General features: G+C 44.5%; 1 protein-coding gene across 4 annotated transcripts in view; it reads left to right on the forward strand.

Moving 5' to 3' along the window:
* SNX29 (sorting nexin 29) overlaps window positions 1-13,109 on the forward strand; it is a 459,980-nt gene that overhangs the window by 247,868 nt on the left and 199,003 nt on the right. For 3 of the 4 annotated variants that reach the window (XM_077828715.1, XM_077828713.1, XM_077828712.1), the window contains 2 exons: window positions 1,884-1,939; window positions 6,971-7,052. In XM_077828715.1, the coding sequence (XP_077684841.1) occupies window positions 1,884-1,939; window positions 6,971-7,052 (138 nt within the window). Of the gene's footprint in view, window positions 1-1,883; window positions 1,940-6,970; window positions 7,053-7,474; window positions 7,841-13,109 lie in introns of those variants that run through there. The other variant, XM_077828714.1, reaches the window with a different exon arrangement.

Raw genomic sequence — 13,109 nt, forward strand, 5'->3', positions numbered from 1 at the left:
GTACACAAATTTGCAGAGGGACAATAGAGCTGAGGTCTGTTATTTCTCACATCTATGTATTATTTATTTATTTTAAACCATTTTTGCTGTTAACAAGCATGTTACCTCTGGAAAGACAAATCCACAGTTAGAGAACTGCAAACTAAGCATCTCTGATGGTATCTTTTAGACTGAGCACTGAGTCCCATTGGGTAGATAGAAAGATTTTCCTAAATAATCTATACAGAAGCCTGTGGAACCCCATAAAATTGGGTCCCTAATCCATGAACTGTTTGTTGGAACACATTTACAAAACTTTTCTTAAATATTACATGAATATATTGTCTCATACTATAGAATTAGAATTTATAATCCCTATTCCATGATGAGATAACTTTGAGCTATAATGTATCTGAATTAAAACTATCTTTAGATAGGTTTTTTCCTCAAAAAGTATTTTATCAAAAAAATCAGATTTAAATACAAAAATCAGATTTTTAAATATTTTTTTAAAACAAATCATTGATTTTTATCCACCCTGGTCTGCACCTGTTTCTTATCTTGTTTTTTTGTACCATCCAGTACCTTCCTTATCTTTGTTGTGCATACCACATTCCAGGTGTCAGTGGCCCATGGAAGCACCTCCTTAGAGTACCAGGACATACTATTCATATATCTGATTTCCAACATGTATCTGATTGTGCCAAGAGTTGAATCATCTATTGCAGAATGTTAGGGGGGCATATACATTAGCTTGAGGGAATAGGCATAAACAGCATTCAGCGAAAAACATAATACAATTCTCAGTTGTACGACTTAGCATGACTACTCAGCATTCATGTCTGATATGTGTACAATATTAATATTGTATGTAATACATATTAATATATTATGTCATACCCCTAACAAATATATACATTGGCTAACACTATTCTTCCCCTAATATTACCTGGATTCAATTTTATGTGTACAGGGCTACTTTTAACCGTCACTTTTTTATTTTTAAATTAGCCAAATTGTTCTTGTCTCATGCCTGTTCTATATCTGTTAATAGAAGAAAATAATCATTAAAGGCAGGCCAACTGGTAGCTGTCATCGTGGTAAAAGCTGGAGGCTAATTGGAAGCCTGGCAAAGAGTGACGAGGGATAGTTATAATAATATTGCATGCTTACTTTGTTTTGTTATGTGTAATACTAGCCTTTTCTAGAGAGCTAAAAGAAAAACTGCGGAGAGGGAATTTGTGCAGAGTCCCATATTTTGAAGGATAAATCCAGAACCCAAAAAACAACCTGAGTGACAGGACTGTGTGCTGTTAAGTTTCTCACCAGCTGCAAAAGAGAATCCTCCCGCAGAACTATGGTGTAGAAGCAGAGCTTCTTTGGCTGTGGTGCATTGAGGAGGAATACCCAGAGGATGCCACATAACGTCAGAGTCACCAAACCAGTTCCACTCATGCACACAACTTTCCCCATCTGTATATTTGAGTGCTGTGTGAGCCTCTGTGTAGCTGGTCTGGTCTGGCTTATAGTGGGTACAGACACACTGTTTTGTGGTCCCAGCATCCTGCTTCCTTCCTTCTGCAGCAGAACCACACCAGTTCCACTGGGTAATGGCCTCTGTACCAGAATATAGGGGTGAGGGGCACCATTTATGTGTTAAATTCTAATTAGTTATTTTTCTCAGAAATGCATGCTTTTATATGACTTGGAATTAGTAATGGGTTTTGGTAAAGTTAATGGAGAACTTACCAGGGTCTCATGTTTATGTTACTTCAAAACAGTTTTTTTCTTTTATTGTTTTACAATACAGCTTTTCATCTGCATGTTGAACAGTCATTTCCATATAATATCCTACCTTCATTATGGAAAGCATAATAATCATGATTTTTTTTTTATGATATCAGGTCCCTGGGGATTTGAGTCAGACATCTGAAGACCAGAGTTTGTCAGATTTTGAAATGTGAGTTTGCAGTAAATGGATTGTGAAATTTTGTATCTTTATACTATCTGTGCGGGAGTGGGGAACAAATGGTCAGATCTAATACATTGCTTTCGCTCCATAATTTCCAATAAGTGAATTACCAAACAGGGGTATTCTCAGTGGTGAGCTGGAGCCGGTTTGCACCGGTTCACTGGAACCGGTTGTTAAATTTAGAAGTCCTTTTAGAACCTCCGTTCAGCCCCTGAGTTACACACCTCCCCGCTCTGCTTCTCCACCCGCTCCCGCCCGGCTTCCCGCGAATCAGCTGTTCGCGGGGGAAGCCAGGGGGAAGGGAGGGGGGGCTGAGAAGCAGGCGGCAGCTTCGCGCTCAGGCCCAGGGAGGTGGAAGCGGAGTGGAGAGGAGCTTGGCGGGGGGGCGCGAGGAGGGCTGCCCGCGCTGCAGCAGGTAACCCGGGTGGGCCCGCGCAGGGGAACTGCTCCCTGCCCCAGCTCGCCTCTGCCTCCCTGGGCATGAGCGTGAAGCCGCTGCCTGCTTCTCAGCCACCCCTGGCTTCTTGTGCCAACAACTGATTCGCAGGAAACTGGGGGCGGAGAAGCAGAGTGGGGCGGCGCATTCAGGGGAGGAGGCGGAGTGGAGGTGAGGTGAGCTGGGGCCAGGCGTAGGGCGGGGAGCTGCCAGTGGGGGCTCTGCACCCACCAAATTTTCCCTGTGGGGGCTCCAGCCCCGGAGCACCCACTGAGTTGGTGCCTAAGGTGCCACTTTAGATGTGATCAGTGGGGGGAGCGGCCGCTCCTCCTGCTATCCCCCAGCTTCACTTCCCCGCCCCGCCCAGAGGGACCTGCTGGATGCTTTCCGGAGCTGTCACAGGTAAGCAGCGCCAGGACTCCCCACCTCTCCCCCCGGCAGATCCCTCTGGCTCTTAGGGGCGGGGCGGGGCAGGGCAGGGCAGGCACCCACTATGGTGGCTCACGAGACCCTCCTGCCCGGATCTGGGGCAGTCAGGGGAGAGGGTGGATGGGGCAGGCGTCGGGGTGGGGGGCGGGGTGAGGAGGGAACCGGTTGTTAAGATTTTGGCAGCTCATCACTGGATATGCTGTTGTTGGAAATAAAGCAGCTAACTTTCAGAATCTTTGTCCTGTTTAGTTTTTTTTTTAATCTTGGGACAGGAGGAATTCAGTTTTATGCTGCATCTGAACATCCTTTGGGAGCTTGTTTTAGTTTTCAGTTGGTTTAGTCCGCTAATGGTTCAGCAGCAGTTGTGACCAACTAAATCCCCATGGGAATGCCAGGGGGGATAATGACACAACTAAAAAGTGGTTTCTCTCTTTTGCTTTTTTTTTTGCCATGCTCTTCTATAATTGTTTATTTCCCACTGCAGAAGATGAACATTAGTGTACCACAATTTTTTTAAATAAGAAAATTGTAGAAAAAGTACTGAAAAAATACAATTGGACTAAAAATCCCACATTTCGGCCTGAATTATTTTAATGTGTGATTTTTCTGGCCTTTAACCTTTGTTAGCCTAAAATCCATATATCTAGCTCAGTGTTTCCCAAACTTTGGATGCTGCTTGTTCAGGGAAAGCCCCTGGCAGGCCCAGCAAGTTTGTTTACCTGTTGCACCCGTAGGTTCGGCTGATCGCGACTCCCACTGGCCGTGGTTCGCTGTGCCCAGCCAGTGGGGGCTGCAGGAAGCTGCGGCCAGTACGTCCCACTTCCCACAACCCCCATTGGCCGGGCACAGCGAGCCGCGGCCAGTGGGAGCTGCGATCGGCCAAACCTGCGGATGCAGCAGGTAAACAAAGCGGACGGGCTCGCCATATCACATTTCACGGCCATATCACATTGGCAGCTCATAGTCATCCTATGATCAACCAATACTCTAAGGTCCTTCTTCTCCTCCGTTACTTCTAATTGATGCGTCCCCAGCTTATAACTAAAATTCTTGTTATTAATTCCTAAATGCATAACCTTACACTTCTCACTATTAAATTTCATCCTATTACTATTACTCCAGTTTACAAGGTCATCCAGATCCTCCTGTATGATATCCCGGTCCTTCTCTAAATTGGCAACACCTCCCAGCTTTGTATCATCCGCACACTTTATTAGCACACTCCCACTTTTTGTGCCGAGGTCAGTAATAAAAAGATTAAATAAGGTTTGTCCCAAAACTGATCCTTGAGGAACTCCACTGGTAACCTCCCTCCAGCCTGACAGTTTACCTTTCAGTAGGACCCGTTGTAGTCTCCCCTTTAACCAATTCCTTATCCACCTTTCAATTTTTCATATTGATCCCCATCTTTTCCAAAATAACTAATAATTCCTCATGTGGCATGGTATCAAATGCCTTGCTGAAATCTAGGTAAATTAGATCCACTGCGTTTCCTTTGTCTAAAAAATCTGTTATTTTCTCAAAGAAGGAGATCAGGTTGGTTTGACACAATCTACCTTTTGTAAAACCATGTTGTATTTTGTCCCATTTACCATTGACTTCAATGTCCTTAACTACTTTCAAAATTTTTCCAAGACCTTGCATACTACAGATGTCAAACTAACAGGCCTGTAGTTACCCGGATCACTTTTTTTCCCCTTTCTTAAAAATAGGAACTATTAGCAATTCTCCAATCATACGGTACAACCCCTGAGTTTACGGATTAATTAAAAATTCTTGTTAATGGGCTTGCAATTTTGGGTGCCAATTCCTTTAATATTCTTGGATGAAGATTATCTGGGCCCCCCAATTTAGTCCTATTAAGCTGTTTGAGTTTCGCTTCTACCTCAAATATGGTAATATCTACCTCCATATCCTCATTCCCATTTGTCATGCTACCATTATCCCTAAGATCCTCTTTAGCCTTATTAAAGATTGAGGCAAAGTATTTGTTTAGATATTGGGCCATGCCTAGATTATCCTTGACCTCCACTCCATCCTCAGTGTTTAGCGGTCCCACTTCTTTTTTCTTTGTTTTCTTCTTATTTATATGGCTATAGAACCGTTTACTATTGGTTTTAATTCCCTTTGCAAGGTCCAAGTCTACTTGACTTTCAGCCTGTCTCACTTTATCCCTACATGTTCTGATCTCAATAAAGTAGCTTTCCTTGCTGATCCCCTCCCATCTTCCACTCCCTGTATGCTTTCTGCTTTTTCTTAATCACCTCTCTGAGATGCTTGGTCTATAACTCCTGCCTATGAATTTTTTCCCCTTTCTTGGGATGCAGGCTTCCGATAGCTTCTGCAGCTTTGATTTAAAGTAATCCCAGGCGTCCTCTGCCTTTAGATCCATAAGTTCTTCAGTCCAATCCACTTCCCTAACTAATTTCCTTAATTTTTGAAAGTCAGCCCTTTTGAAATCAAAATCCCTAGTTGCAGATTTATTTTTGTTAATCCTTCCATTCAGTTTGAACTGAATTAGCTCATGATCACTTGAATCAAGATTATCCCCTACAACCATTTCTTCTATGAGGTCCTCACTACTCACCAAAACCAAATCTAAAATGACATCCCCTCTAGTCGGTTCAGCAACTACTTGATGAAGGAATCCATCAGCTGTCATATCTAGGAAAATCTTAGCCCTATTATTATTACTAGCACTCGTCCTCCTGTCTCTATCTGGGAAGTTAAAGTCTCCCATGATCACACAGTTTCCATTACTATTTACTTTATTAAACACATTAAAAAGGGCTCTATCCATATCCAAATTAGATCCCGGAGGTGTATAGCACACCCCAAGCACTATCCCAGGGGAGGCTCTAATAGTTTTCTTCCCCAATGTAATTTTTGCCCAGACGGATTCTACCTCATCATTGATATACAATGCTACTCCACCACCTTTACCTTTATTTCGGTCTTTCCTAAACAGCACATACCCTTCAATACCTGTAGTCCTCTCATGACTACTATTCCACCATGTTTCTGTTATCCCTATAATATCTGGATTCACTTCCTGCATCAGTAGCTCTAGTTTCTCCGTTTTGTTACCTAGGCTCCTCGCATTGATGTACAAACATCTTAATTTTTGCTGTTTGGCCTCGCTCACATTCTGTACCCTATTAGGCACGGTCATTCTACAGCCAGTATAACCTATTAGACTGGTATCCAGACTGCCCTTCCTCCTTATATACATTCTCCTACCCACGACTGTATCCTTCCTTCCTTTTTTTTTCTTCCCTCTTAATGCTAAAATCCGGCGTGGAGATTACCTGGACATCTCCCAGCCATCTCCCCCAGATTCCTAGTTTAAAGCTCTCTTAATCAGTTGTGCCAGCCTCCATCCTAGAAGTCTATTTCCTTACTCAGATGAAGTCCATCCCGAGATAACTGTCCTCTGTCCATGAATGCCTAACCATCTTGGCTAATAGCCATTAATGGGCCTATCCTCCATGCACTCACCTAGTTCTTTTTTTAACCTAGTTATAGTTTTAAACTTCACAACCTCCCCTGGCAATGAATTCCATAGGTTGGCTGTGCATTGTGTGAAGAAGTACTTCCTTTTGTTTGTTGTAAACCTATTGCCTATTATTTTCATCGGGTGTTATGTGAAGGGGTAAATAACACTTCCTTATTCGCTTTCGTCACATCATTCATGATTTTACAGGCTTCTGTCATGTCTCCTTTCAATTGTCTTTCCGTAGTTGAACGATCCCAGTCTTTTTAATCTTTCATCATATGGAAGCTGTTCCATATCCCAATCATTTTTGCCCTTCTATGTTCCTTTTCTAATTCTAATATATCTTTTTTCAGATGGGATGACCAGAACTGTACACAGTATTCAACATGTGGGCATACCATGGATTTATGTAGTGACATTATGATATTTACTGTCTTATTATCTATCCCTTTCCTAATGGTTCCTAACTTACTGTTACTTTTAGGTTTAATAAGTTCAAAATATTCAGGCAAAATTGTGATGTTTCAAGTGTTCTGAAAGTTTTGGTTCTGTTGCTCACTGTGGACATTTTGCAAGCATTGGAGGTAGACACTTTGTAGGTTTATTTTTATATGTAAAGATGATTCCCTATTTTAAACTTGTCTCTTCTTTTGCTCAGATCAAATCGTGCCCTTATAAATGTTTGGATTCCCTCAGTCTTTCTACGAGGAAAAGCTGCTAATGCATTCCATGTTTATCAGGTGAGTAATATGGCTCTAAGAAATCATATTTGTGAGGGGATTCCAGAAGTGAAACAACTGAATGACAAACTTCTAAAATATTCTTGGTATCTAAAGGTGAATCGCAAACTAAGGGACCAATCTTTGAACACTTATGCACAGGGATAATACCTTTACTTGCATGAGAAGCTCATTGGAACAATTTAGGTGAACAGAGTTACTCTTGTGTGTGTTTTCAGAGTAGGACCCTAGTAACTCAGTAAAATGGTGGCACAGTGATTGTAGGCAAACAAGACAACCATTCAGTGTTCAAGAGCAACTCTTTCTCACACATGTATGCAAATATGCAAATTTTAACTATTGGAAGGATTAGTAGTCAGAAAACCTGGGCTGTTTCCTACCTTTGTAAATTTACCAGAGGTTCTTTACTTTTACCTTTACAGACACCAGTGGGGAACAGAAATGACTTCTGTGTAGTGGCTTTTTGCAAAAACAACATTTCTGGCACTGTAGAAGCCTTTATACTTCTGTCTACTTCTGTCTAGTTTAGGCACGAAAATCTGTTAGCAATGGAGTCAAGGTACTATCCTCAGGCAAAAAAGTATTAGCATCTAAGCCATATTTGCATATGTTCAAATATTTGTTTAACTTCTGTAGTTAGGTTCTACCCACTCTGGACTTTTTTCTGTTTATTTTAAAACTTGTTTATTGAAATTTTCAATTAAAAGGGTCCAAGCTTTCTCTGAAGAGTAAAGAGAAAGCATAAGTTCATTTGAATTAAAACAAAAAGACTCCGTACCACATGGAAATTTCTGAATTAAAATGAGATCTGTTTGCCATCTATGTAAATTTGCTTCAAATGGTGTTCACAATTGCTGTGTCTTGTGGATGCTTCCACAGTACTGAGGCCAGCATTGACTTCCGGAGCGTTGCACTGTGGGTAGCTATCCCACAGTTCCCGCAGTCTCCGCCGCCCATTGGAATTCTGGGTTGAGATCCCAATGCCTAATGGGGCAAAAACATTGTCATGGGTGGTTCTGGGTACATGTCGTCAGACCCTCCCTCCCTCCGTGAAAGCAACGGCAGACAATCGTTTCGTGCCTTTTTTCCTGAGTTACCTGTGCGGACGCCATACCATTGCAGGCAAGCAGCCTGCTCAGCTCACTGTCACCATACGTCTCCTGGGTGCTGGCAGACACGGATTCTGCATTGCTACACAGCAGCAGCTCATTGCCTTGTGGCAGCAGACAGTGTAATAGGCCTGACAACCATCGTCATCATGTCTGAGGTGCTCTTGGCCACCTCGGTAAGGTTGGTCAAGAGCGCCTGGGCAGACATGGGTGCAGGGACTAAAATAGGAGTGACCAGGTCATTCTCTTTAGTCCTGCCGGCAGTCCTATTGCACCGTCTTCTGGCGAGCAGTCAGGAGATGAGGATGGCTAGTCGTCCTATTGCACCATCTTCTGCCGAGCAGCCAGGAGATGAGGATGGCGAGCAGTCCTACTGCATCATCTGCTGCCAGCCAAAGATGTAAAAGATAGATGGAGTGGATCAAAACAAGAAATAGACCAGATTTGTTTTGTATTCATTTGCTCCCCCCTCCTCCCTCCCCCCCTCCCTCCGAGAAATCAATGGCTGACAGTTATTTCGGTGAGGTCTGTCTGGGGCACCTTGAAAAGTTTAATGGAGATTCAGTCCTGCCTGGAATACCAAGGGGAGGGATAGCTCAGTGGGTTGAGCATTGGCCTGCTAAACCCAGGGTTTTGAGTTCAATCCTTGAGGGGGCCATTTTGTGTTACAGTTGTTTTTGTTTCTCCTTGATGTAAAGCCACCCCCTTTGTTGATTTTAATTCCCTGTAAGCCATGTCGTCAGTCGCCCCTCCCTCCATCAGAGCAACGGCAGACAATTGTTCCGTGCCTTTTTTCCGTGCAGACGCCATACCATGGCAAGCATGGAGCCCGCTCAGATCACTTTGGCAATTATGAGCACATTAACCACCACGCGCATTATCTAGCAGTATATGCAGCACCAGAACCTGGCAAAGCGAAACCGGGCGAGTAGGCGACGTTAGCGTGGTGACGAGAGTGATGAGGACATGGACACAAACTTCTCTCAAAGCACGGGCCCTGGCAATGTGGGCATCATAGTGCTAATGGGGCAGGTTCATGCCGTGGAATGTCGATTCTGGGCCCGGAAAACAAGCACAGACTGGTGGGACCGCATAGTGTTGTAGGTCTGCGACAATTCCCAGTGGCTGCAAAACTTTCGCATGCGTCAGGCCACTTTCATGGAACTTTGTGACTTGCTTTTCCCTGCCCTGAAGTGCCAGAATACCAAGATGAGAGCAGCCCTCACAGTTGAGAAGCAAGTGGCAATAGCCCTGTGGAAGCTTGCAATGCCAGACAGGTACCAGTCAGTCGGGAATCAATTTGGAGTAGACAAATCTACTTTGGGGGCTGCTGTGATGCAATTAGCCAAAGCAATCAAAGATCTGCTGATATCAAGGGTAGTGACCCTGGGAAATGTGCAGGTCATAGTGGATGGCTTTCCTGCAATGGGATTCCCTAACTGTGATGGGGCCATAGACGGAACCCATATCCCTATCTTGGCACCGGAGCACCAAGCTGGCAAGTACATAAACCGCAAGGGGTACTTCTCAATGGTGCTACAAGCACTGGTGGATCACAAGGGACGTTTCACCAATATCAGCGTGGGATGGCCGGGAAGGGTACATGACGCTCGCATCTTCAGGAACTTTGGTCTGTTTCAAAGGCTGCAGGAAGGGACTTTCTTCCCAGACCAGAAAATAACTGTTGGGGATGTTGAAATGCCTATATGTATCCTTGGGGACCCAGCCTACCCCTTAATGCCATGGCTCATGAAGCCATACACAGGCAGCCTGGACAGTAGTCAGGAGCTGTTCAACTACAGGCTGAGCAAGTGCAGAATGGTGGTAGAATGTGCATTTGGACATTTAAAAGCACGGTGGCGCAGTTTACTGACTCAGTTAGACCTCAGCGAAACCAATATTCCCACTGTTATTACAGCTTGCTGTGCGCTCCACAATATCTGTGAGAGTAAGGGGGAGATGTTTATGGCAGGGTGGGAGGTTGAGGCAAATCGCTTGGCCTGCTGGTTAAGCGCAGCCAGACACCAGGGCAGTTAGAAGAGCACAGGAGGGCGCGGTGCGCATCAGAGAAGCTTTGAAAACCAGTTTCATGACTGGCCAGGCTATGGTGTGAAAGTTCTGTTTGTTTCTCCTTGATGAAACCTCCCCGCCCCCTTGGTTCACTCTACTTCCCTGGGTGAGAAGGCTATGGAACTTGGGGAGGAGGGTGATTGGTTTCACGGGGGCTGTAGCGGCGGTCTGTGCTTCCGCCTTTCCTGCAGCTCAGCCATACCCTGGAGCATATTAGTTTGATCCTCCAGCAGCCTCAGCATTGAATCCTGCCTCCTCTCATCATGCTGCCGCCACCTATCAGCTTCAGCCCTCTCTTCAGCTCGCCACCTCTCCTCCCAGTCATTTTGTGCTTTTCTGCACTCTGATATTGTCTGCCTCCATGCATTCGTCTGTGCTCTGTCAGTGTGGGAGGACAGCATGAGCTCAGAGAACATTTCATCGCGAGTACGTTTTTTTCGCCTTCTCATCTTCACTAGCCTCTGGGAAGGAGAAGATCCTGTGATTCTTGAAACACATGCAGCTGGTGGAGGAAAAAAAAGGGGCAGTGGTATTTAAAAAGACACCTTTTATAGAACAATGGGTACACTCTTTCATGGTAAACCTTGCTGTTAACATTACATACATAGCACATGTGCTTTTGTTACAAGGTCGCATTTTGCCTCCCCCCACTGTGTGGCTAATCCCTCACTCCTGCCCCCTCCCCATGGCTAACAGCGGGGAACATTTCTGTTCAGCCAAAGGCAAACAGTCCAGCAGGAACAGGCACCTCTGAATGTCCCCTTAAGAAAAGCACCCTATTTCAACCAGGTGACCATGAATGTTATCACTCTCCTGAGGATAACACAGAGAGATAAAGAACGGATGTTGTTTGAACGCCAGCAAACATACGCTGCAATGCTTTGTTCTGCAATGATTCCCAACTAAGTGCTACTGGCCTGGCGTGGTAAAGTGTCCTACCATGGTGGATGGAATAAGGCGGCCCTCCCCAGAAACCTTTTGCAAAAGGCTTTGGGAGTACACCGAGGAGAGCTTTATGGAGATGTCCTTGGAGGATTTCTGCTCCATCCCCAGACACGTTAACAGACTTTGCCAGTAGCTGTACTGGCTGCGAATGCCAGGACAGGGCAAATTAATCACTAAACACGCTTGCTTTTAAACCATGTATACTATTTAAAAAGGTACACTCACCAGAGGTCCCTTCTCCGCCTGGCGGGTCCGGGAGGCAGCCTTGGGTGGTTTCGGGGGGTACTGGCTCCAGGTCCAGGGTGAGAAACAGTTCCTGGCTGTTGGGAAAACCGGTTTCTCCGCTTGCTTGCTTTGAGCTATCTACATCCTCCTCATCATCATCTTCCTCGTCCTCAAAACCTGCTTCCTTTTTGCCTCCCTCTCCATTGACAGAGTCAAAGCACATGGTTGGGATAGTGGTGTCTGAACCCCCTAAAATGGCATGCAGCTCATCATAGAAGCGGCATGTTTGGGGCTCTGACCCGGAGCGACCGTTTGCCTCTCTGGTCTTCTGGTAGGCTTGCCTCAGCTCCTTAAATTTCACATTGCACTGCTTCAGGTCCCTGTTATGGCCTCTCTCCTTCATGCCCTGGGAGATTTTGACAGATGTTTTGGCATTTCGAAAACTGGAACGGAGTTCTGATAGCACGGATTCCTCTCCCCATACAGCAATCAGATCCTGTAGCTCCCGTTCGGTCCATGCTGGAGCTCTTTTGCGATTCTGGGACTCCATCATGGTCACCTCTGCTGATGAGCTCTGCACTCACCTGCAGCTTGCCATGCTGGCCAAACAGGAAATGAGATTCAAAAGTTTGTGGGCCTTTTTCTGTCTACCTGGGCAGTGCATCTGAGTTGAGAGTGCTGTCCAGAGTGGTCACAATGGAGCACTCGGGGATAGCTCCCGGAGGCCAATACCATCGAATTGCATCCACGCTACCCCAAATTCGACCTGTCAAGGCTGATTTCAGCGGTAATCTCCTTGTCGGGAGTGGAGTAAAGAGATCAATTTTAAGAGCCCTTAAGTAAAAAAAAAAAAGGGCTTCGTCATGTGGACGGGTGCAGGGTTAAATCGATTTAATGCTACTAAATTCGACCTCAACTTCTAGTGTAGACCAGGGCTAAGTGCCTGAGTCATTTCTGAAGATGAGACTTAGGTTCCTAAGTCATTTAAGCACTTATGAAAATTTTATCCTAGGCTCTTGGTCTGTGATCTTTCCAGTATTGTATTCAAACTTTTATTTCCTGTGAACAGTTGAACTCAGTTATACTATAATATCTGCATGTTTTTTATGCCTATTTCTGTCCAATATCTGTAAAACCCACAATGTTACACTTCACCTTTTTACTGTTTGGTTTCAAGGAGAGTGCACGCTGACTTGTTACAGATATTTTATGAAATGGGTCTTTAGTAATTGAACCTTCAGGAAGATTTTTAGGGGAGGCACATATAGAATTTAGTGGGAAGAACTGTACAACAGCAGATGTTGCTCACAGTAAATACTGTTAGCAGGAGAGACTTTTTTTGGGCAGAGAAGACCCAGTGAAAGATATTATATTTCGTGTTCCTCTCGGAGGAGCAGTTAAACAGCTGAGAATGTGAGTATGTACAGATTCTCTTCATAGAGTGATTTAAGCTGGACAGTCAGCAATCAAAGAGCAGGTTTGTTTACATGTCCAGTTTTAGTGCCTGATAAGTACTATCTTGTAGTAGAGAACAAGAGCTTTAAGCTCTTCCATAGAATCTCTTGGAAAAAAAAATCTAGACACTTCATCTATGAAAAGGCAGAATGTGATCTACCTTAACAGAGTTGTTTTATTCTTTACATGTTTTTCTTTTCTGAAACCACTTAGCAATTTTCTGTCTCTGGAAGCTAAAGACTAAATGAGGCAG

Source organism: Eretmochelys imbricata, chromosome 10, assembly GCF_965152235.1.
Source record: "Eretmochelys imbricata isolate rEreImb1 chromosome 10, rEreImb1.hap1, whole genome shotgun sequence".
NCBI classification, from domain to species: domain Eukaryota; kingdom Metazoa; phylum Chordata; order Testudines; family Cheloniidae; genus Eretmochelys; species Eretmochelys imbricata.